Below are 22043 nucleotides of genomic sequence, written 5' to 3' on the forward strand. Positions count from 1 at the left end.
TCTTAAACAAACTTCAGATTTTGGGAGTGAGGAAGATGGAAAAGCCTTACCAGCAGTTCCCAAACTCAACTCCATTGATCATTTATTAGATCTACTTGGACGTGTTTGTGCCAGAGTGACCAACACAACCACATTGGCTGATTGCAACAAACGCTAAGTGATGAATGGGATGCTATCCTGTGTGGCCAAGCTAGTGACTAGCATGAGGACGTGGTGCCAGACTGTTGTGGCAGCGCGCTGATCTTATTTGCTAAATTAATAAATTGTTCACTTACTGACAGATTTTGATTTTTGTTTAGTATCAGTAGCAGAATAAGTTGGTTGATATTGCCAAAGGGTTTAGCAGTTTTCTTTAATCAGCCCTCAAACTCAACTCTGCTGCTTGACCCACAAATGCATTTTGCTAACGAATGTGACATCACTGAATGGAAATGAAGCGACATACAGTAGGGCACCACTTATTCACCTATTTGCAGATTTTGATGTGAAACTCCAAATTACTCACTGCGTATCAGCCTATTTTTTTTTTGCACAGCACATCTAAAATATTCATAAGAAAATGCTACTTGGCACAAACGGTTGTCTGGGGTTTCCAAACCAGCCAAATCAAAAACGGCATTCGATTTTCTTGGCACTGATTGGCTGTGGTAATAAGCTAGCTTGTACATGTTCACTTCAGCGGTGTTTTTTTTTTTTTTTACTTCAGCGGTGTTGCTGAGATGGTTTCCACTGTGCGTGATAAAGCAGTTTAAGACTTTGAAAAAACAGAGGCAGCTAAAGGGTTTTAGAGGCGACTTCAAGCATTCGCTCATTTGAGCCGTTTGTGGTTTCTAACCTGCACCAATACCAGGGGTTGACGGCAACATTTATTGCCAAGAAACACGTTTACAAAGAAACAATCAACCAAACCTAATTTCTTTTGTGATTGTGCTTAAATGCACGTTTTACATTGAGACATTACTGTTATTAACCTTAAAACATTTTAAGAGGACTAAACTTGTACAGCACTTTATACACCATTACAATACAAAAAGGCTTTATGGACACCTAGTGGTGAAATTATGAACTACAACAAAATAACTGATGTCTTTTGAGCTCAGCGAAGGTTTGATAATTTATTTGACAAAGTGTCAGAGCTGCTTACCTCTTGGTGATCATGAAGAAATCTGAATCGTTAATCTTGGCATGAGCAAAGTATCTATACTTGGCAAAACGTCCGTCTTCAATCATCTGCGAGGAAAAAAAAGTTTAAAAGAGAAAATGTGATTTAAAAAAAAAAAAAGAAATTATTTGCAGGTTTGCAAGATGATTTAAAATATGATGAACTAACTGCAGGAATGACGCGACATGGTCCTCAGCAAAATGAGTGCATGAAAATATGGAGAAAACTTAGAAAATGAAAAAAGAGCAAGGGGTGACGGGAACAGATGGGATGAAACAGACAATGGAGGCTACAATTTAAATAATCCTTTATTAGCAACAAAATCAAAGTCAAAACTGCTGATAATGAAAGATTTCTCAAACAGAAGCTAAGGAAGAAAATAATGACAGACAGAAAAAACAGGAACAGAAATAAATCTGACAACAATGGATTGATAAATGATGAAGTGAATGATACTGACTCAATAGGAACAAAACAAACATTTAAAAATTAAATACAATGCAAAATTACAATCTTACATTCCTCAAAGGTCATCTTAAAAGTTCAACAGTTTAAACTAACAGAGATTATAATCTGTAACTCTCCAGCACAGACTATGCACAAGTAGAACTACTCTACATCACAGCTACGGTGGATTTTAGCTGCTTTACTCATCATCCTCATCCTTGGAGTAATTATTTTTACTCCATTCAATGTAGGCCAATCGCCTCTGTGGACATGACAAGAGAGAGGGAGGAGGGTCAGAACAGGAAGGACTGGAGCTTCTTAAACTGAGACAGAAACTCTGGAAAAGGCTCCAAGCAATCTAGAACTTGGTGTCTAAAGCCATATTAAAAATAAATAAACAAGAGCAGAATAGCTCACAAATAAAAACCATTTTCAAAGGCTTGGAAAACCAGAGACGTTTGTAAAATCCTGATCGATTTGGAGACGGGCTTCAAATCTCACAACCTTGGAGATCTCACTCTAAAGTCAGAGCACAAACTTATCTCTCCACGACCAAAGTTTAATTATGTTGTAACTACAGAGGCTGTTTTTGTACATAAATACAAAAACAGCCTCTGCACCCGGTGTGTGTGTGTGTGTGCGTGTGTGTGTGCTCTACCAACTGAGCCGCTCTGCACAAATTCACTACATTTTGACTGAAATCATTTACCCAGGCTGAATATGACATACAGTCGTCAAAAGCCTCAACTACTAACAGCATCAATCTACAACATTAATCTAGAACATTAATTATCTGGCAAGAAACAAGGGAGAGATGATAGAAGTTATGAGGGATCAATGAAAGGACGGGTGACGGTGAAAATGAATTAAATCTATGAGTGAATTCCCATAAACAAGATGGAGATATAGAGAACAATCAGATCCAGGAACCCAAAAATAAAGTGGATCCTTACCTGGAGCATCTGACTGCCGACGCCCTCTCTCTCCTTATATGGTCGGATGACACCGTCCTCGTGTATGAAGCGAGGAGGACGGAGAGAGATGACATCCTGAGAGGTCTCTGCTGCCCTGTAAGCGGGACGATATGACAGAAAAATATTTTACTTGATTGCCTAAAGAAGCACAGTTTAAGGAACCTCCAGGATAGTTCATGTACAGTTATTGACAACTCAAAGACAGGCGCGTCCAAAAGCCTTACAGCAAATTATTAAGTTGACACTGACGGATGTGGCTCTTCAACATTGAACTTTGAAGTTTTTCCTTGCCATTCTGCTCGTTACGCAAGCAACATAAAACGTTCCACCATTGTTTGTCATAATTCAAGTTATTCAACATGCTCATTTTTATTGCCCTGGCAAGTTTAGGAGAGTCCAAGTTTTCTCCTTCTCATCATCTGCTCGATGTCATGCCACTTCAAGCCAACAGGAAATCATGCAGCATTTTGCACTGCAAAAGTTTAAATAGTACAAACATTTTAAATGTTAAAAAGCTGTGCTAAATTTTAGGCTTTTTCACACATCCCTATGAGATGTAAAAAAACTGATGGACAGCAATGTAAACTATACTGTATAGAGAGACATTCAGATAGTAAAAGTCTGGCAAAGAAATATTTACAAGTGGAGGAGCAAACAGCAGATTGTCATGATTAAATATCGACCACCTGAGGAAAAAAGCTCGTCTCCCTTTAGCAGTTCTGTCAGAGAAGCAGCGTATTTAAAATCTAATTACCTCAGCAGTGTGAAACCATAAAGATGGGAAAAGCAGAAGAGAGAGTTATACCTTTTGATTCCCTGAAACGTACTGCTGGCCAAGTCGATAATGCCTCCAGTCGGTCGAGCTATCGCGCCCACCAAACCTTTGCCAACGCCTTTAAAGAAGCCCGCTGCTCCCTCTTTCTGCGCCCCTGCGCAATAACAGATAGTGTGTTTAGAAATTTCAAACCCAACCATCTTAATATTACTATGAATTAAAAAACAGTTTGTAGCTTTATATGTTTGTGGAGCGTCAGACTAAACACACCTTTTATAGGTTTGGTAACAATCCCTGTGATTCCACTGACGAATCCCTGAAACACAAACAAACTGCCTCGGATCAATGGAACATTTTTATTTTAGGCCACGCTGCAGCATTTAGAAAGTCGGAAACATTATTATCGATGAATTCAAAATAGAGTTGGACAAATAATGAAACGCACAGAAACCAATCCTTTTCCACCTCTGGTCAGCCCGTCTTTCAGGCCCGTAGGCTGTTTGTTCATGACTTCTCGCCTCTTCTGCTGGAATTCCTCATCCATGGTTATTGCAGCGACTCCCTTTGCGATGGTCCCTGTTATCCTAGAGGCTGCGCCTGCTATACCCCCTGTACAAAAAAATACGCAAAAGCTTACTTATTTTAAATAGATACAACTTGTTTTATGCCACTGATGCGTGTCACCTGGCAAGTATAGCTTATTTCCAAATAGGGCAGAAACAATTTTCTGCAAGTTTAGATTCATTTGACTTGTTTATAAAAGCTGAAAATCAAATCTATTAAGGAGAAAAAAGTTTACTTGATCAGTTCAACAGAAGAACTGGATCAAATATTATCCCAACCCCACATTTAATGCCACAACTCCTCCTGTACTGATACAATCTGCAAAAATCAGAAGGCTCCACTTTATGGACATACTTCATCATCATGTTTTCCTCTTCGATGACTGCTCTGTATTAGATCTTATTTGCAGACATACAAGTTCCCACTGGTTAAATTCTTACCAACAGCTCCTCCAACCAGAGCTTTCACGCCGATGGTCATGCCTTCTATAAACTCTTCAGGGCCTTGGATGGCTCCCTGGAAAACCAGCAGCACAAATAAACACAGAGAATGAAGAGTGAGTTCAGGAGTTTTTAGGATGTCAATCTGAACAAAAATCATTCTGGAGTCACTCCAGAAAACCCTCAGTTCCAAGAAACTACTTGTCCATGTATAAATGCATCGAGGTAAATCATAATAGCATAATAAAGTTCTGGGAAAACTGTGGATAAAACAGAACAGGTCACGCCACCAGATTGGCAGTATTTCAGATATTTAAAACAAAAAACCAATCAATAATTCTCAAAATTGACAATTATCGATATTGATTATATTGTGATAACATGTTGTCCAGGCCTATCATATTTCAGATCTAATAAAACTAAACATTTAGTTTCTCCTGGGATTACAAACATACAAAAAATGAATGCATTTTCACTCAGATAAATCTGTTCCGTCATGCAGTCATGGATCTGTACAAAAACAATATTACTACACATTACTGTCCCATTTTGAAGCACCGACAGGCCGAAGCAGAAGCTTCGAAACAAGAACGAACGGCTGTAAACAAAAAGTCTGTGAAACACGCAAAGTTAGACTCGAAATTCATATTTCCATTTGTGTTTCACCAATGTTTCAGATAGAAATAATACCTTGTTTATGCTGAGATTTGTTTATGAAATTTATTGAAAAATAAAGCACTTATTCTATGTACTACATTCCTACCTGGTAGGGCTCATAGAAGAACGCTTCGACGCCCTCTGACAGTCCTCTGATCAACCCAAAGGGATTTCCAAGCACATCCAGGCCCAGCACCAGCACATACATCTGTTTAATAGCCTGAAATATAAACGTGAGTTCCCATGTTTTCAACTTTTAATGAATAAAAGGAAAAAGGAATTTGCTAAAAAGAAATTAAATAAAAAAACTTCTAGGTGAAGTAGCTACATTTATGACTTCTGATCTGTCACTGTGTAAAGTTAAATTGAATTAAAAGATGGATTTTAAATGCAAAGAAAATAAATAAAATTGATAAAGAAACTTTGGACAAAATGGGTTGATTACTGAGAAAACAAACACACAAAAGAAAAACACTATTTTATCAACCTTTTTTAAAAGAAATCCCTCAAATATGCAAGAAAAAAAAAGAGCCATCTTGAAACTGATTCTGTGACCATCACCTGCTTGGAGTAATGTCTGATGACCTCTGATTGTAGCTGCTGAGTGGTGTAAAACTCAAAGTTTAGCTCAAAGAATCCCAGCCTGGAATAAACAAAATATTCAGTCAGCAGAATAATTTCTTCAAATCACAGAGAAACACAGAAACAGCAGCTGGATCTGGTTTGTGCGCTCAAACATGCGAGGCCTCGTACTTGAAGACGACGTCCTGCACGTCAGTGAGAGTTGCTCCGATGCTCTTCAGCAGCAGGTTGAGGGACTGGATGGGGATGAGTTCAGTTTCTCCCTCATCTTCTTCTGCTGTTCTCAGAGAGAAACTCAAATGCAACTGAAACGAAAAACAGAAACAATTTCATATTAATTTCAGTGTAAAATAACTAGAATATCCCTGACTGAGTTCATTCAGTGTTGTGTTATGTCATCTTTTTGTGATGCATTTTCATGCATCACAATAAGCACTTTTAAAATTACATTTGCAGAAAGTATTTTTGAATTTTACGCACCTTGATAGGGGAAATGTGGAATTGCTCATAGAGGCTGATGGGTGACGTATCAGTAGAAGAGACGTGGTTCAGCTCTGTTCTTATATACTCTATGTCCTTAGCAAACAGCTCCACCTGGAGGACAAGTGCAGATACACTGGATCATGAAGTCGCAGTGTTTGCTCACATCTCTTTATTTTTGCTCTTTTTGCTACACTTTCCACAAAGCTTTATGCCAGAAAAAAGACAACTTAGCACATGCATAGTATCTCCACTGTACTTAAGTCTGGTATTCAGAAGCGGACCTGCTGGTGTGCTTCACATTGTTGTCCAGGTGAATAAACACTCCGTTTGTCCTTGTCTGACAATAAAATATGGAGGAACAGAGGAAAGGCTGTGGTGATCATCAGTGAGTGTGACTGACCTCCTGTTCTGAAGTCATGACGCCGGCGTTCTCAGGAGTAACAAAGTCCATGATGGCATACAGAAAGGCCAGGTCAAGTTTTAAATCCATCTCCTGAATCAAAACCTTGAAGTATCTGAAGTCAAAACCAATTAAATTGTTATTTAAGAATGAGCCGAGAAAACATTACAATTGTTTGTCATAAATGAAACAATGGAGAAGATTAATCTGAGAGAAGACAACAATTAAAATGAGACTCATCAGGAGACTGCCAAACTTTATTTTACCTGGTTATGAAAATACGTTACATATATTCAAATAAAAACTAAACATACTTGATGCGAGAGATGTCAGTGTGTCCAGCAGTTCTGGTAACAATGCAGAGATCAATTAGAGGTTTGGGTTCTAGAAGAAAAACAGATTATTACATTAAAGACCAAAACTGCATCATGAGTAAATTATGACAAATGAACTCGCTGTAAAAACAGACCTGTGTCCTTGGCGATTGATTTGGGGAGTTTAATGGGGTAAAAAACGAAAGGGAAGAAGGCTCCTGGTATCTGATTCTGGATCTGTAATAGAGACGAGGCTTTTCTAAGAACCAATGCATGGATGAATAGCAACTTAACTAAATGAAAATGCAACTGACACCAAGTCTTTAAAAGATTCACAGAAAACAAAGGTGTTGCGTTTTCTTTGAAAGTATCTGTTTAAAGTTCACAGTTCTCATGAGCAGGAACCCAATGATCCACAAGAACCATTTTCTTTTTCCTTCAGATCCATCAGATCTCAGCATGTTTTCATGGTCCTCTGCCTTCATGAGGAGGAAAAGGAGCATCATCTTTTTCTTCTTACAAATGATCTGTCTCATACTGTCACAACGTAACAACAAATTTTAACAAATGTGTAAAGAATATTCATTTATATACATATATATATATATATATAAATATATATATATATATATATATATATAAATATATATATATATTGTTATTTTGAGAGAAAGATGGGTTAATTATTTTAGTGCAATTTATGGTGTGTAGTTTATAATGTGCAATTTAAGAAGAAGTCAAAACTGAGACTAAGAAAGCCAAAGTCTTGCTGCTACTTCATCCCAAATTCGACATGTTAAAGCAGCAGAGCAAACATTTTAGAAATTAACTCAGGAGCAAACAACTGCTTGCTTGGTAAAAATGTTCGATGCTAGCAGGTTTTTAATTTCACCTGTATCCGGTGGATTTGGACGCGGTAGGATCTCTGTCGAGGTGAGATGCTGTACTCCACCTTCACCCCGGGGAGGTGGTGTCGCCTCAGAGGAGCAGCCACTGGCTGCAGCATGTGCATATCTGTACCAGAGGGCGTAAAACAGACCTGAGGGAGGAATTATTAAAATAAGCTGTTTAATAATTACACAAATGCTAATGTCCTTCTCAGCAATCAGCCAAAAATATTTATGCCCAATTCACTAACAGATTATTCTAACTGCTAACATTTTAAAATGTTTGGTTAAATAATTTAATTTCTTCCAAATTAACCAATAATCCTTGTTCTCTAACCTGAATGTTGTTCTCCAGGTCAGCAATGCAGTTGTCAAACGGCGAGGAATCATAGTACTCTTTAAAGCGATTCTCTATCATCTCAACTTCTTCTGTGTTCAGGGTTTTCCACCGACCTTTCTTCTTAGGCTTGATCTCCCACACAATGTCAGAGCTGAACCGGATGCAGCAGGACAACAGATGCACAAAGATTTAAACATTTCTGCTGCATGTTTGACTTGTAATCAGCCATTTATTAAACAAAGAGGAATCACCTTGTGATTCCAATAAAAGAAATCTCTTGGCTATTGTTGTTGTTGACCAAAGATATGCCCATGTCGTGCAGCCACAGGATGACTTCCTGTTCAGCATGTCGCAAGCTTTCATTTTCCAAAAGCCTCTTGAAGATACGATGATTCTCAGTGAACACCACGACACGTTGGAGGCCTTTCCATCAGAAATAACACAAATTATCAACAGGAAATGTAAATGTAACATGACAGAATCCAGGACGCGTGGGAATTTTACCTTCATAAAAGGGAATCACATAAAGTTTCCTGTCTCTGTTTGTCTTCTCATCAAGCAGTTCCTGATGAAACAGCAGAAACATCGCAGTTAATCAAACATGAACGATTCGTCCATCCATTATCTAACAAGTTTTTCTCTGCAGGGTCACAAGAGGTTCTGGTGCTTTTCTCCAACATTTCAGATAGAAATAATACCACCATGCAGACACACACAAGAACAATTTAGAGCAGTGGTCTCTCTCAAACTGCATTTTCGAGGGCCAGAGTCCTGCAACTGTTAGATGTGTCCCTTGTCCTACAGACTTAAACTAAATGGTGAAACTGTCTCACTCTGCTAATGAGTTAATATTGGAGCCAGGTGTGCTGAAGCAGAGATGTCTAAAAGATGAAGGATTCTGGCCTTCAGGGAAAGCGGTTTGAGACGACTGACTTGGAGCGATCAATTCACCTAACAGTCATGAATTTGAACTGTGGGAGGAAGCCGGAGTACCTGGAGAAAACCTGCACATGCACAGAGAGAATGACAAACACTGGACTTTATCTAATGTGTAACATTGTCCACACAGATTGTTGGTCTAATTAAACTGGAGGTGAGCCATGTCCTTCTCCAAAACTATTTCATTTGTACAACTAAGAAACCGTTTTTTACTTGACCAATCCATGTCCTGAAGGTAAGAACGACAAGAGCTTAGAATATCAGTTTAAGACGTGAAACACAAAACCCACAGCAATTAGTTCAAGTTAAGTTGATGATAATGGCTTACAGATAATAAAAATACAAAATATACTTCATCTGAAGATTTTAATATCATTTAGACAGACAACAAAAACAATGTTTGTAGCCTAGACAGCAGATTAAAACATTTTAAATAAGACATTTGACTAATAATAGTAAAAGTAATATGAAGCATCTACAGCCAGTTGTCTCTGTCTCCTTGTTACTTCGTTTCATTTAGAAAGCAAACTCCCAGGACCTGGAGGAAAAGTCAGAAAGCTGTGAAGTTTCCACTGCCTGTGATGTTTTGGGAGCCATCTCATCTGTTTAGAGCTCTGTTTGCTTTATGGAGATGCAGATTTTAATTTTAAGCAGAAGTTACAGAAAAAACTAAAGGTCATAACCTGGGTTGTAGAGCAGAGTCACAGGCTGATGAAACCTCAACCAAATTTGATTTACAAATTAGCCTGTGGCTACAGATCCTGTGTTCTAAACGACGGTTAGAACACAGTTCATGTTTGTTTAACATGTAATATTGTTTAATGTGCTCTCCTTACTGAAATTATTTGAACTAAAATAAAAATAGTATATACATGTAGGGCTGAAACGATTCCTCAAATGATTCGATTACCTTGATTATTAAAAATCATCAAGGAAAATTTACCTGCCTCGAAGCTTCGTTACTTTCCCCTTATTTCTTAGATACAGAGAGTAAATCTATACATCAGTACCTTCTCCACCTTGAGCTCTCCATGGTACCGTCCATGTTTCCAGCTAAGCTCTCTGGACCCGGTGGGCTCAGTCCAGGTGTAATACACAGCTTTTCCGGCCTCTAGATCCTCCCACTCCAACTCCTTCAGAGAGCTGAGAATTCACAAACAGTGGAACAGCAACGATAGTTTAGGATGTAAAACGATTTGCAATAAGAAGCCAGAAAAAGAGAATTTTAAAGGACAACACAACGGAGTACATGCAACTATGAACACAGGGAGGACAAAGACGTCACAAAAGGGCAGAATATGCCATCTTAAAAGCTCAAAGGCTCAATAATAACTTCCATAAAAGCTTTACTAACAGTCATTTCAAGAAGAAAGTACACCCTCTAACAACTCTAGAGTTTTACGGTAAAACTACTTCAATCTTATTTTAATTAAAAATTTTAATAAAGATGAAGACAAAATGTGAACAATTGTAAAATCAAATATAAATCATGGAATTAATAGATAGATAAAAAGTATTTTAAGCCCCAGAACTTAAAGAAGGTGAACATCAATGACTGCAAGTATTATCCGTTTGAGTAAACATGAATATTTAGCTAAATGTTCTCAACGGAAGAAAGAAAAGGGGAAGTTCACTATCTAGAAATGGAGAATAGAAGCAAAGAAACGGTAGTTAATGAGAGAGAAGAACTGCGAGCAGAGGTTATAGTTCCCGACGCAGAATCCCATCTACCAGCAGAACATCCAGGAAGCCTTTGCTACAATTTACCAGATAAACACAACGACATTAAACGGCTTTAGGTGTGTAACCTGCTCAATCTGACTAAATGTTTAAAATTAGTAACAAAATGATCATAGAATAGAAAAAACTTTGCTAATTTACAGCTAGACTTTTAATATTTATGTTTTCCATAAGCATCTCAATGATGGTTGTGAAATCAGTTTGTGTGTGAAAGCAGGTTACACAGTCAGAAGTGAAACAGGTTTCTACTCTTTCCTAACTTCACTCTTCATCCACACTCAGAACTGAGGTCAAAGGTCGACTAACAGGAGGCTGAGCCTTTTGCTGCACTTCAAGCTAATTTCTAACTTCTTCATTTATTTAACAAACCCCATTCTTTTTTCTTTTGATATGAATCATTAATTTCACATAATTAACTCCCATTACCTTCCTTAACAACGGTAATTTTTAGTGGAAGGCCGATTAGGGGAGCCATGATGAGGGCAAAACTATTTTTTTTATGTTATTTTTTTCATCTTATGTCATTTTAATGTTTTAGAAAAATAAAGTTTGTGTTTCCGCTGGTCATAGCCAATATTCATAAGAGTCAGACATAAACACTAGGAATAAAATCAGTTTGTGTGCAATCAATCTTCATGATACAAGCCTCACATTTTTAATTAATTTAAATGAAATGTTCAATAATGTTCTGATTTAATGAAATGTGTGACTAAAAGTTTTCCATTAAAAACATATAAAACAAATACATTTTCATCCTATTCTTATATATTGTGATGCACCTGCATTTATTATGTTATTACTTATTTAAAAATAGTAATAATCCAATTTTTTATAAGATTTGCCAACACATAATGCATTTGAACCAACATAGGAATTCTTTCTTTCTTTAAATTAATAGGACTTCAGAATAAATCATATTAAGCTCCTTCAAGTACCTTTTTGTTAAAAGGAAATCTTATTAGAGATAAAAGTTTTTTTATACAAACTTTGTCTACTGGATTTTTTCTTATAATGGAAAAATAAATGAGACTACCTGTAACTGAGTGGTTCGTGTTGGATCAGTGCTCTTCCATATTAATTCATATTCTTTAAATATTCTCATGTGTGATCAGCAATATTTTTTTTCAAGTGGTAAAAATTAGTCTAATTACTGCTTCTAAAAAGATAACTATCATGTCTCTTGTTGTATGTTTTCATGATGCATCTTCTTTTTTTATTTTTTATTTTTTTTCCCCACCAGGGGGTCCTTTTTGTGGGCTCTAGTGTCCCTTTTATCATAGTAGGCTGACAGGAAAGCGGGAAGGAGAGGGGGGAAGACATGCGGCAAATGTCGTCGGGTCCGGGAATCGAACCCGCGACGGCCGCGTCGAGGACTGAAGGCCTCCAAACGTGGGGCGCGCTACCCGCTACGCCACCGGAGCACGCCCCGCACCTTCTTTTTTTAATGCATGAGTCCTTAGCCTGAGTTCAGAGTGTGTCAGAGGAGTTTTTACGTTTCATATTTTTCTACCTGTCCTCCTCCCCTGAGGAGGAAAGGTCAAGCACTTCGTCAGGAACCCACAAGGTCTCTTTCCGGGCGCTGCATCGGCCACACGACACAAAATGTACAAATCACCATCAGCAGAAATAAATACTGACATTTATTATTAGTCCAACAGTTTAATAGAGATGCACCAATCAACTGGCCAGAGTTTGGGACATGTTTTTGTTTGGCAGGTCAAAGAAAAATAATAGTTTTTTCACCTAGTAAAGGATCAAAACTAAAAACTCCCACCACTTTCAGCTAACTAAAATCATGAACTCTGATGCAAGTGTTTAAAATGAACATAAATTAGATGTATTTTAGATGACTAAAGGGGATAGCTTTGGAATTACATCAATTCCTTTTTATTGTGCTTGAGAAAAAGAATAAATTCGATTGGTGCATCTCTATTGTGTAATAATGCTACAAATAACCAAAATGGTTTCTTCAATCAAAACACAGCAAATTAACAGCTGCAATGTGAAATGATACATATAAAAAGAATATCAGGCTGAGGCAACAAACTCTGACCAAAAAGAAAAAACAAGGTCATGTAGAAATTTATTAGTAAAAAAGATCCAATGTCCCCTCGTGGCCCTCGACCCCCTAATGTAAGTATATATTACTGCATGCATTCATACAATACCTATTCCCCTTATATAATAAATAATTTGTGAAACAGCAATTTGGAGAAAAAAAGTTACAACTTTTGTTAGAAAGTCTAGAAGGGATAATTTTGTATAAAAAAAATGTGTTGAAGCATTAATGTTACTGTCATAGATTTTGTAATCCTGTAGTTACAGCCCTAGTTCTATCATTGACTAAATATCATGCAGCAGATGATAAAACTGTAAGGCTTAAAATATTTTTCACTGTCTGCATTTCTCTTGTCGTCCTACCTCTGTCTGAACTGAAGACGTTCGTTTGTGTGGTTGATGAGGAGGAAAGGGGCCGCCCCATCATGGTACTCAGAGAATCGAATGGTGGCCAAGTGATCTGACAGGTTTACATCAACGATGATGCCGCCCACCTTAAATAACACAAAGTTAGAAAAGAAATAAAGTTGTGTCCTTTTAATCCTCTGACTGAATGATTGTGTTTGTTTAGTTACAGAGTTGTCCAGATGCAGCAACAAGCAGTTCTCCTGTTTGGTGAAGTTAATCGTCTGAGGAGGCGCTAAACATCCTTCTAATTTGATCTTCAGACGCTTGGTGTCGTTCTCGGGCCAGAAAGGAACAGCTGACTAAACATGGACAAAAAAAAAAACCAAGAAGAAGGCAGTTTAATATTCATAGAAAAAAGCAATGCCTCAACACATTAGCTAGTATTTCTAAACTGTTTTAACATGCCATATTAAAATAAAAAACAAAAATAAAAATTAGAACAGAAGCACTAAACTAATTTCTAAAAGAAAAGTGAATGTTTCTAAAATGCATCAATAACCATAAAACTTCAATAATTTTTTATTTTTATTTTAGGAAACACAAATAAAATACATATAATTTAATTTAACATGACCTTATATAAAAGCTGTTAAAAGACTAGATAGTAATGCAAAAGAAATGAAGTTTTAAGTAACTAGTTTGACCTGTTCTGGCTCTGCTTGGGTCCAGTTTTCAAGGCCCTCCTCGCAGACGAAAACCCTGTGCTTGGTTCTGTTGACCAGCATGTAAAATGGTACAAAGGTCACGATGCGGGTCAGACCGAAACTGCTTGCATCAATCTTCACACCAACCTGGGAGCAGACAGGCATCAAGCAAAGTACAAGACATGATGATAAAGATGATGTGCATTTATTTACATAACAAAACATAACTTGCAGAAAAATGTCAATACATTGCAGAACATCTTAAAGTTGTTCAAAGGATAAATCTGAACAACTTTATTCATGTCTCCTAATTTTAAAGATTGTTGAAAGCCCAAGTTTCAAGTACTCTAAAAATGTAAATTTAACAAAAAAACAATAAAATGCAATTAAAAAACAAGATTTTTACACAGAAATGTAATGCTGGGTTTACAGCCTGCACAATCATGGGGAGAGAAGGCTGACTTGGCAAATGGTGACTTGAGATGTAAGGAAATTCACCACTAATATTATCAAGCTTTGTTAAAAAATATTAAAATTTCAACAAAGCATTATTAGAGTGAAGTCAGCAGCATAAATGTTAATATCAGTAATATTAGCAGTTTTAATAATATTATCAATATTACACTAAATTTACAATAAACTAACAAATCTAATAATTCTCCTTTGTTAAATAATAACATGGACTAAACACATAATGCTCCTATCACTCAGATTGTTTATGTTCATGAGTCCATAAATATGTTTTTAAACTCAGAAAATGGCATGTTGACGTTAAATTATCACTTTACCAATGTTAGCGGGACATTTCTCATTTGATAAAATCTTTATGTTTGAAATTCAACAAATAAAACAAAGTCTTACCAGATAGTCCTTGTATCTGCCTTTACATTTCACATCGCCATGGCTACCAACAGTGTCGAGAGAGAAATCGTCCGACAGCTCGCTGTCTGAGATCATAAGGCGGACCTGAGAAAGGAGAAAAAATATCTCATTTAGTGCAGCAGGAATGCAGCAACTCTTCTGAAAGGTGAGAGTATTTGTAGCTTTATAAAAAAACCGATGTGTTAAACTTGCTTTGTCATGCAGGTGAGGCTTATGTGATGTCATGATGTCACACCAATGTGTGTAAAAGTAGCATTACAGGTAATAACAGTATTGGAAAACACAATACTGAATATTATAGTCCTTTTTCTTCCTACCTTATTGTTTCTCAGAAAATTGCGAGGCTTGAAGGAGAAGAGAAGCGGCATGTCGTAGTCTAGAGGGTGTTTACGGTGAATATCATCAGCCTTGTACTGCAGCAACCTCCCTGTCTTATTCATCATCCAGTATGGAGAGTGGATGGTAACAACAGTCTGGCCTGGGTCCTTCTGAACATGCACTGCAATATCTAACTCAGGCTTCTTCCTTTCTAACCCATCTCCTACATCTTCTTCATCGACGCGTAGAGACTGGAACACAATGAAGGTGATGTCTTTCTGCTCACTCTGGAGTCTGCAAGACAACAAGTTATTCTGACTTAGAGGGGAAACAGGGACCTTAGGTTTGAAGGTACGTATAAATAAAAGATGCAGGTTAGACCTGTATTCAGAGGACCAGTCCTGAGCCAAATAATCCAGAAGCCGGAGCTCAAGAGTTGACTGGTTGATGACCGCAGTGTGAAGCTGAGCAGAGTGGCCTGGACCCAGCGTAACTTCAGGGCCACTGTCCTTGTTCCCCTGTTGGTAAAAATTTATTTCATTAATTTGGGAGTTTTTAAAGACAGGCATCAAAGACTCTGATGAGTTTTAAATTTTTTTAGATCGGGACCCGGTCTGTTGTTTTTTGAGATCTTTTGGTATAGTTCATGTTGTAGGATTGGTTCTCTTTAATTGATATTATTATGTTTTTGTTTCACTTTATTAAATGATTCACATTAAACTCAGAAAACAAAAACAATACTAGATTACAAACCCATAACTGGACTTGATTCTGCAAGTCTGACAAAAATCACGTCTATCTAGTGAAGGTAAGCTTAGCTGTGTGAAAATGTTGGTACATCCAACCTTTAGTTTGTAGGCGATGGGGTAAGGCAGCAGATTGCGGAGCAGGACAGAGGGCCAGAGGTGAAGCACAAAGGGAATGTCACAGTTTTCTCCGATATCTCCCGTCTCCTTGCACGTCACTGTGTCTTTCACCGGCACCATGTTGATCATCATCATGATGCCAGACTCATCTCCACGACGACGGCATTTCTGCTGTAGGCGAGTATCTGTGTTACGGTTGAAGAAGTCCTCGTAGCTGAAGCCCTCTGACACGTCAAACTCTTTTCCGTCTTCTTCGGCGGTCTCCTTCGTTATCGGCTGTAGGCTCAGCTCAGACCTGAGGGCAACGGAGATTAGAAAGAAGAGATGATTGTGAATGTGAAGGGTGGCTGTGCTTTAGGACTCACCTGTATGAATCAAATGGTACACAGAACTCCTCATTCGGAGAAGCTTTCCCCAGACATGTCGATCCCTCAAAAACGTTGAATGGTATTGTGAAATGATTGATAATCTGTAAAGAATATGGAAAAATAAAATCACAGATGCACAATAAATTATGGTCTCTTGTGCATTTTTATGCGATCTTCCAAGATTATACAAATTATCTGAAGAAAACAGCTAATTTTCTCTTCTTTCAAGGTACCTGAAAAGGAGAGCGGATCTTGATGTATTTGCTGCCCTCCACAGAGGAAATCTGACAGACGAGGAACCGAGTGACTCCTGAGTTGTTGTGCATGACACGGTACATTCCCCGTCCCACTTTGATCAGAGGGATCACACTGGTGGAAGTGTGGCCCTCTGGAACTAAAAACATAAAAAAAACAAAGAGTTAATTTTTTATATGCTAAAAGTCAGGATAGAGACAATAATACATACTGAATGTTTCTTATTAGATAAATGAACTCGATAAGAAGGAAGATAAAATTGAAATATTGAATTTTAAGTTGTTTTTGTTTAATGTGTTGCCTACAGTGGTGAACTTCCTAAATAAGACATTAGAACCACAAATTTAATTAGATTCATGTGATCGACTAAATCAAGATAGAGCTTAGTTGTCAAGTGGAAGACAAATTATACACAGTAAAAAAAAAAATTCTAGACACACTCATGAAAAGTGTGCAATGTTCAGATATTAGACAAGTACAGTTGGTGAAGAAATACTGGAAAAGAAAAATGATGCTACAACTTACTGACACAATAATTTCCAGTTCTGTGTGGCTCTATCAAACATTCCTAATAGAATACATTGAGGTTTGTGTCTGTGATTTGATAAACAGTGGTACTAACTTTGCTGCAACGTGTGAAGAAACATAACGATTAGAAACACACAGGCGACCTGGATTTAAAAAAAAAAAATCATCCAGATCTAGAGTAGCAGGCAACTCACCAGGATGTATGTAGTAGTCTTTTTCACTCAGCGAGGTCATAGCTGAGAACTGATCCGACTGTGTCGTGACTGAGTAGTCCATCCCAAGGCTTTCGCCATCCTGCAGTTTCACAGTGTGTCTATCGCTCTGCTTGCCGATGGGGGAAAACATCTCACTGTGCCGCACAGAGACAGGAAGACCCAGCCTGTTTTTCACCACAAAGGGAGCTTCATCCTTTTGAAAACACTCTGCAGTCTGCTTGGCAGCTTCTGCAAACGCCTTAAGAATGAATCAGATAAGAGATCAAAACACAAGCTTAAGCAGGCGACAACGATGGAAGCAATTCTCTGCTTCTCTTACAGCGCCCAGGTTGTTCAGCATGGTGAGTCCACACTTGGAGAGCGTGATGTTGAGCTGGTCCTTACTGCTGATTGTAGTTACTGTCCTATAGTCTGGAATGTTGTAATCCACATCATCTGACAAAGTAGGCTTATTCACTGGCTTCTTCTTCATCTGGTTGCAAAACATTTAACTGTAAGACACAGTATGTGTGTGTATATGCGACTTTGCTTTGACTGGATTGTTGCCGCTACCTTCAGGCTTAGAGTCCAAGATTTGAAACGTTCGCCCGTCTCATCCTCCAGGGGCTCCAACAGCGGCTCCCAGACGCCCAGCATCTCATTGTAATAGTGAACCTAAAAACACAACAAAAACTTTCAGAACGTTTTAGATGAGTATTTATCACTGAGAAATAGTTTTATTTCCCTCATTTTACCTCGAGAGTGAGCTCGCTCTGGAGGTTGATGAGTGTGGACCAGTTCTTCACGTCTCCGTGAAAGGAGGACTTGGCGAGAAGCATAGGGATGGTGCGGTGTCCCACTCCAGCTTCCAGGGTCACACAGATTGAATCTATGGTCAACTGCAAAGACAAATATGTTAATACAGCACTCAGCTCCAACTTTGCATATTTATTTTGTGTTTAAAGCAACACAAAACAATTATCCAGAAATATCCAGATTTTTGAATAGATCAATATCTTAAGAGAGAGATAAATAAAATAATCTTTGCAAAGTTTGGCAAAAATCAAATAAGCTTAATAATGCGAGTCATAAATACCTTCAAGGATTCTCCCTGTGGAATGAGTGGCGTTAGAGACTTTGTATCTTCATCCCCCTCCTCTTCCAAGAACCAAAGCTTGAGCTCCTTCCAGTGTCGTTTCTCCCACAGGTTCACGGGAACGGGGCTCTCCTGCTCCTCAGGAGTCTCAGCCTGAGGCGTCAGCGCCGACTGGATGGTGATCACTGTGTTGATGATGACAGGAGATACCTGGGAAGACAATTATTACACAACAAGAAGAATAAAAACTGCTTCCAATGAATCCCCCAGTTTGATTCACTATTCCTGTTTACAGTAGAAAAATAAAGACATTGAAATAATTCATGTAAAATGTTTTTATAAAGTGTTTAGCTTTATAACACTAGGAAACATATTCTCACCAAGTACAGAGCCATTTCAAAAGGCTGTGTAGTTTTGAAATGAGGAAAATGTTTGAAGGAAGTAGAAACTTTTATGATTTTGTTTTGAGGAAAAAGAAAAAAATTGTGACACTGCAAATGAAATATGCACCTTTAGAGAGAGAGCGTTAATCTCAACTTCCATAGCCTGAGGGCCCGCAGGAGGCTGAGAGCTCCGATAGTGAACCTGACATGGCTGGAGGACGGTGGTCACATGGTTCTTCCTAATCTCTCTTAAGAAGGGACAAGCCACAACCTGAACACACAAACATACTCAAGTTATTTATGTGTAATCTGAATATGAATGTATTCATAGGAAATATATAAACCTTTAGATCTTTGATGGAAGCGGTCATTGTTGACTCTGCTCCACTTATCATTGACACTTCACAATATGTGGTCATCACCAAGGCGGGGGCGTCGGCACGCGTCAGGTCGGCAACAAACACAATCTCTGGGTTACGCACCACAACGGTCATCTCCATCTTTGACACCGGACCTGCAGCTGCACCGGAGAGCAACAAAGAGCAGCAATGAAACTCCGGCTAAATCAAGGGTGGAGAATTACTTTAAATATCTTCAAAACAAACTGAGAAACTTATAGAAGAATCATATACAGGATTCCAACACATTCATATAAAAACTTTACATTTTTCTAGCCTCAGTTCTTTCTACTTCTCAAGTGCTTTACATGAACTGAATGAAAAAAACAAAGAACAAATCTATATTCTGAATTTATGGCAAATATTTCTATAGCAGGCGATGAAAAAAGGAGGAGCAGAATATGAAGAGAAAGACACAAAGAAGAAATTAAGAAAGGAAAAGGGCAGGTCAAGGAAGTCAGTCAGTCAGAAAGAATGAACAGTTCAGATGCAGAGCTGACGACTCGACCTCATCTCAAGGTTCCAGTAAGTCAGATTTAAGACTTTTTAAGTATTAAAATTTAATATTAAAAACTATGGGGGGATGATTTGGGTAACGCACTACACAAAAACTTTTGCCAAACAGAAAAGTCCCACAAAAAAAAAACCCAATAAGATTAAATAGTCCAGCCAGGACAAAATTTAAGACCTGTGATTAACGTATTTAAGCCCAACTTACATTTTTTTAAATGTAAAATATTTCAAGGTCTTAATTTTAGATGCATCACTTTATGATTTAAAAAAAAAAACTTTTTAAATATGCAAGATACATAGACACCCTATCAACACAAAGAGATGCATAAAACTTGTGCATGAAAATAAAAAGTCCATCCAACAGGCCAGCTGTATATTTGACTGGCAGAGTTTTAATTCCCCAGTCCATAAAATGTCATACTAAATATTGCATCCAAGCAATCCCTGCAAATACAAAATCTGTGATTTGATCAATTCTGCAGCTCTAGTGTGTGGCAACAAAAATCAGAATTGGCAAAAAAAACAAAAAAAAACAATTGATGACAAACCAAACTGACAGAAATCACAAAAAAAAAACTAAAACTGAAAATGTTTTAACAGATCAACTCACACAAGTCTTTAGACGTGACAGAGGAATTAATGTTCTTCTTTTCTCCAGCACCAGTGTTGCTTTTGGCTTGTGGCCCCTGAGCAAATCCCTCCTTGGTGGCTTTGAGGAAAATATCTGCCACCGTGAGCAGGAACTCCATGCTGGCACACAAGTATACATCCTGTACCACTGTCTCTATGTTGGTACCATCAAGTCCCTGTCGGTAGTTCACCTCCACCATCATGTTCTGCTCAGCACCGGGCCGCAGTTGCATCATCCTGCAGGACGACATAAGACGTGATTTGGGTTTCCATAAGTTACTGTGATTAAAGGAGCGCAATGAAAAAAAAAATGGCTGCAATTTTTAAGTCTTTATGAATAGAATATTATTCTAGAATATTTATAATATTTGTTGTTATTCCATAGACTTCTGAGGGCTTTAATAACATTATTAAAGATTAAGACACTAACTGGCTATAATAAATCTCAGTCTATTTTCTCAAACCTTGAGGTAACCATCTTGATTCTTGGTCTCTTGTCATCTAGGAGGCACGTAGAGAGTCGAACTGATGCCTTCATGGAGCTGTCAGAGAACATGTGGACAGAGGTGGAGATGGTGCCCAGAGTAAACTCTGCCAACTTCAGCTGTTCATCATGACAGTCTAAGTGTTGGATCTATAAAACGAATCATAGTATGTAGTTTATATTGGGATCTTGGTTCACATTAAGTTACAAGAGAGATGCACAGAGAAATCTGCACAGGATCATTTTCAGCTTGATCGATCCTAATCAGCAACTGACCCATCTGAATCTCAAAAATTCAATCTTCATCCAGTCTGTAAATCAGGGGTGTCCAAACTGTAATCAGATGTAATTGTTTTTATGTGTGTATCTTTGTCTACATACCACGTTCTCATTAGGGATGAACAGAACCAGCGTCATGGAGTCGAACTTGAAGTTCAGCTTGAGTGTCGTCTTCAGCTTGCTGTGTTTCTGGGTCTCAACCACAGCAGCTGTCACCACCGTGTTGCCTGCTGTAACGTTAATATTGCAACGGGTTAAAACGGTGAACAGAAAATAAAGAACACCCTTTCAGAATCTATCAGGGGATTTTATGATGGAGAAAATAAACTACCTAACTGATCATAAGAATGATCATAATGTTCAAACTTTAAATCAAGTTTATTTATTCACACATGACAGCGTTTTTAATTATATGTACTGTACTCGCCTGGTTTTAGGGACTCATAAATCAAGTAAGCAGATATTTTTTAAACTATTACACTTTCAGAAACAATGGCATAATCTTACAGCTGGTGGGTCCAGTGGTTCCTGAGCCCTGGGACTCTTTGTTGGACACAGAATCAGAGGACTGGTCAGTGGTGGGCAGAACCGCTGGAGGCTGAACAGCTTCAGACTTCTCCGACAGATTCTCGCTCAAAGTCTTCAAGACAACAGTCATGTCATCCTGGCAGAGGATCAGCTGTCAGGAGCAAACATGGAACATAATCAAAAAGAAAACATTCAGCTTGAAACTGATGGAAACTTCTGAAATAAAGTATATTCATCTTGTGTGAATATACAAAATTATGAATAATTAATTTTTGATCAATTATTATTTGATACTTGTCCTCAGTGCAGCTGTACATGAACACTTACACCCAAAGGCTTAAGATGAGCAGTGATCTCTATATCAGGGATGCTGTGGTACCAATTAGCCGAAAGATTTCGTTGGATTTCCAGGTCCAGGCTGACCGGCTTCAGCAGCTGAGTCTCGCCTTCAAATTTCCCATTTTTGTAAGTGGTTCTGAAAGCAAAAGCATCACAACAGTTCCTAAG

The 22043-nt window shown here is 38.0% G+C and overlaps 1 protein-coding gene across 4 annotated transcripts in view; it reads right to left on the reverse strand.

Moving 5' to 3' along the window:
* The window catches only part of vps13a (vacuolar protein sorting 13 homolog A), a 40832-nt gene that overhangs the window by 1427 nt on the left and 17362 nt on the right, over positions 1-22043 (reverse strand). Inside the window, exons 34-73 of one of the 4 annotated variants that reach the window (XM_044111077.1) lie at positions 21864-22011; positions 21516-21687; positions 21111-21238; positions 20710-20879; positions 20226-20482; positions 19049-19224; positions 18832-18975; positions 18322-18531; positions 17981-18124; positions 17799-17900; positions 17566-17718; positions 17226-17484; positions 16482-16642; positions 16246-16349; positions 15860-16175; positions 15396-15532; positions 15014-15308; positions 14676-14780; positions 13815-13961; positions 13338-13469; positions 13126-13256; positions 12215-12283; positions 9975-10107; positions 8530-8590; positions 8277-8448; positions 8023-8176; positions 7691-7837; positions 6954-7035; positions 6799-6868; positions 6485-6599; positions 6082-6195; positions 5773-5906; positions 5581-5662; positions 5126-5239; positions 4363-4438; positions 3804-3967; positions 3629-3674; positions 3389-3512; positions 2563-2677; positions 1145-1230 (exon numbers count right to left, since the gene is read on the reverse strand). In XM_044111077.1, coding sequence (XP_043967012.1) covers positions 1145-1230; positions 2563-2677; positions 3389-3512; positions 3629-3674; positions 3804-3967; positions 4363-4438; positions 5126-5239; positions 5581-5662; positions 5773-5906; positions 6082-6195; positions 6485-6599; positions 6799-6868; positions 6954-7035; positions 7691-7837; positions 8023-8176; positions 8277-8448; positions 8530-8590; positions 9975-10107; positions 12215-12283; positions 13126-13256; positions 13338-13469; positions 13815-13961; positions 14676-14780; positions 15014-15308; positions 15396-15532; positions 15860-16175; positions 16246-16349; positions 16482-16642; positions 17226-17484; positions 17566-17718; positions 17799-17900; positions 17981-18124; positions 18322-18531; positions 18832-18975; positions 19049-19224; positions 20226-20482; positions 20710-20879; positions 21111-21238; positions 21516-21687; positions 21864-22011 — 5649 coding nt within the window. Of the gene's footprint in view, positions 1-1144; positions 1231-1452; positions 1872-2562; positions 2678-3388; positions 3513-3628; positions 3675-3803; positions 3968-4362; positions 4439-5125; positions 5240-5580; positions 5663-5772; positions 5907-6081; positions 6196-6484; positions 6600-6798; positions 6869-6953; positions 7036-7690; positions 7838-8022; positions 8177-8276; positions 8449-8529; positions 8591-9974; positions 10108-12214; positions 12284-13125; positions 13257-13337; positions 13470-13814; positions 13962-14675; positions 14781-15013; positions 15309-15395; positions 15533-15859; positions 16176-16245; positions 16350-16481; positions 16643-17225; positions 17485-17565; positions 17719-17798; positions 17901-17980; positions 18125-18321; positions 18532-18831; positions 18976-19048; positions 19225-20225; positions 20483-20709; positions 20880-21110; positions 21239-21515; positions 21688-21863; positions 22012-22043 lie in introns of those variants that run through there. The other 3 variants (XM_044111079.1, XM_044111078.1, XM_044111080.1) reach the window with 3 other exon arrangements.

This window comes from Gambusia affinis, linkage group LG03 (assembly GCF_019740435.1).
Source record: "Gambusia affinis linkage group LG03, SWU_Gaff_1.0, whole genome shotgun sequence".
In the NCBI taxonomy this organism is placed as follows: domain Eukaryota; kingdom Metazoa; phylum Chordata; class Actinopteri; order Cyprinodontiformes; family Poeciliidae; genus Gambusia; species Gambusia affinis.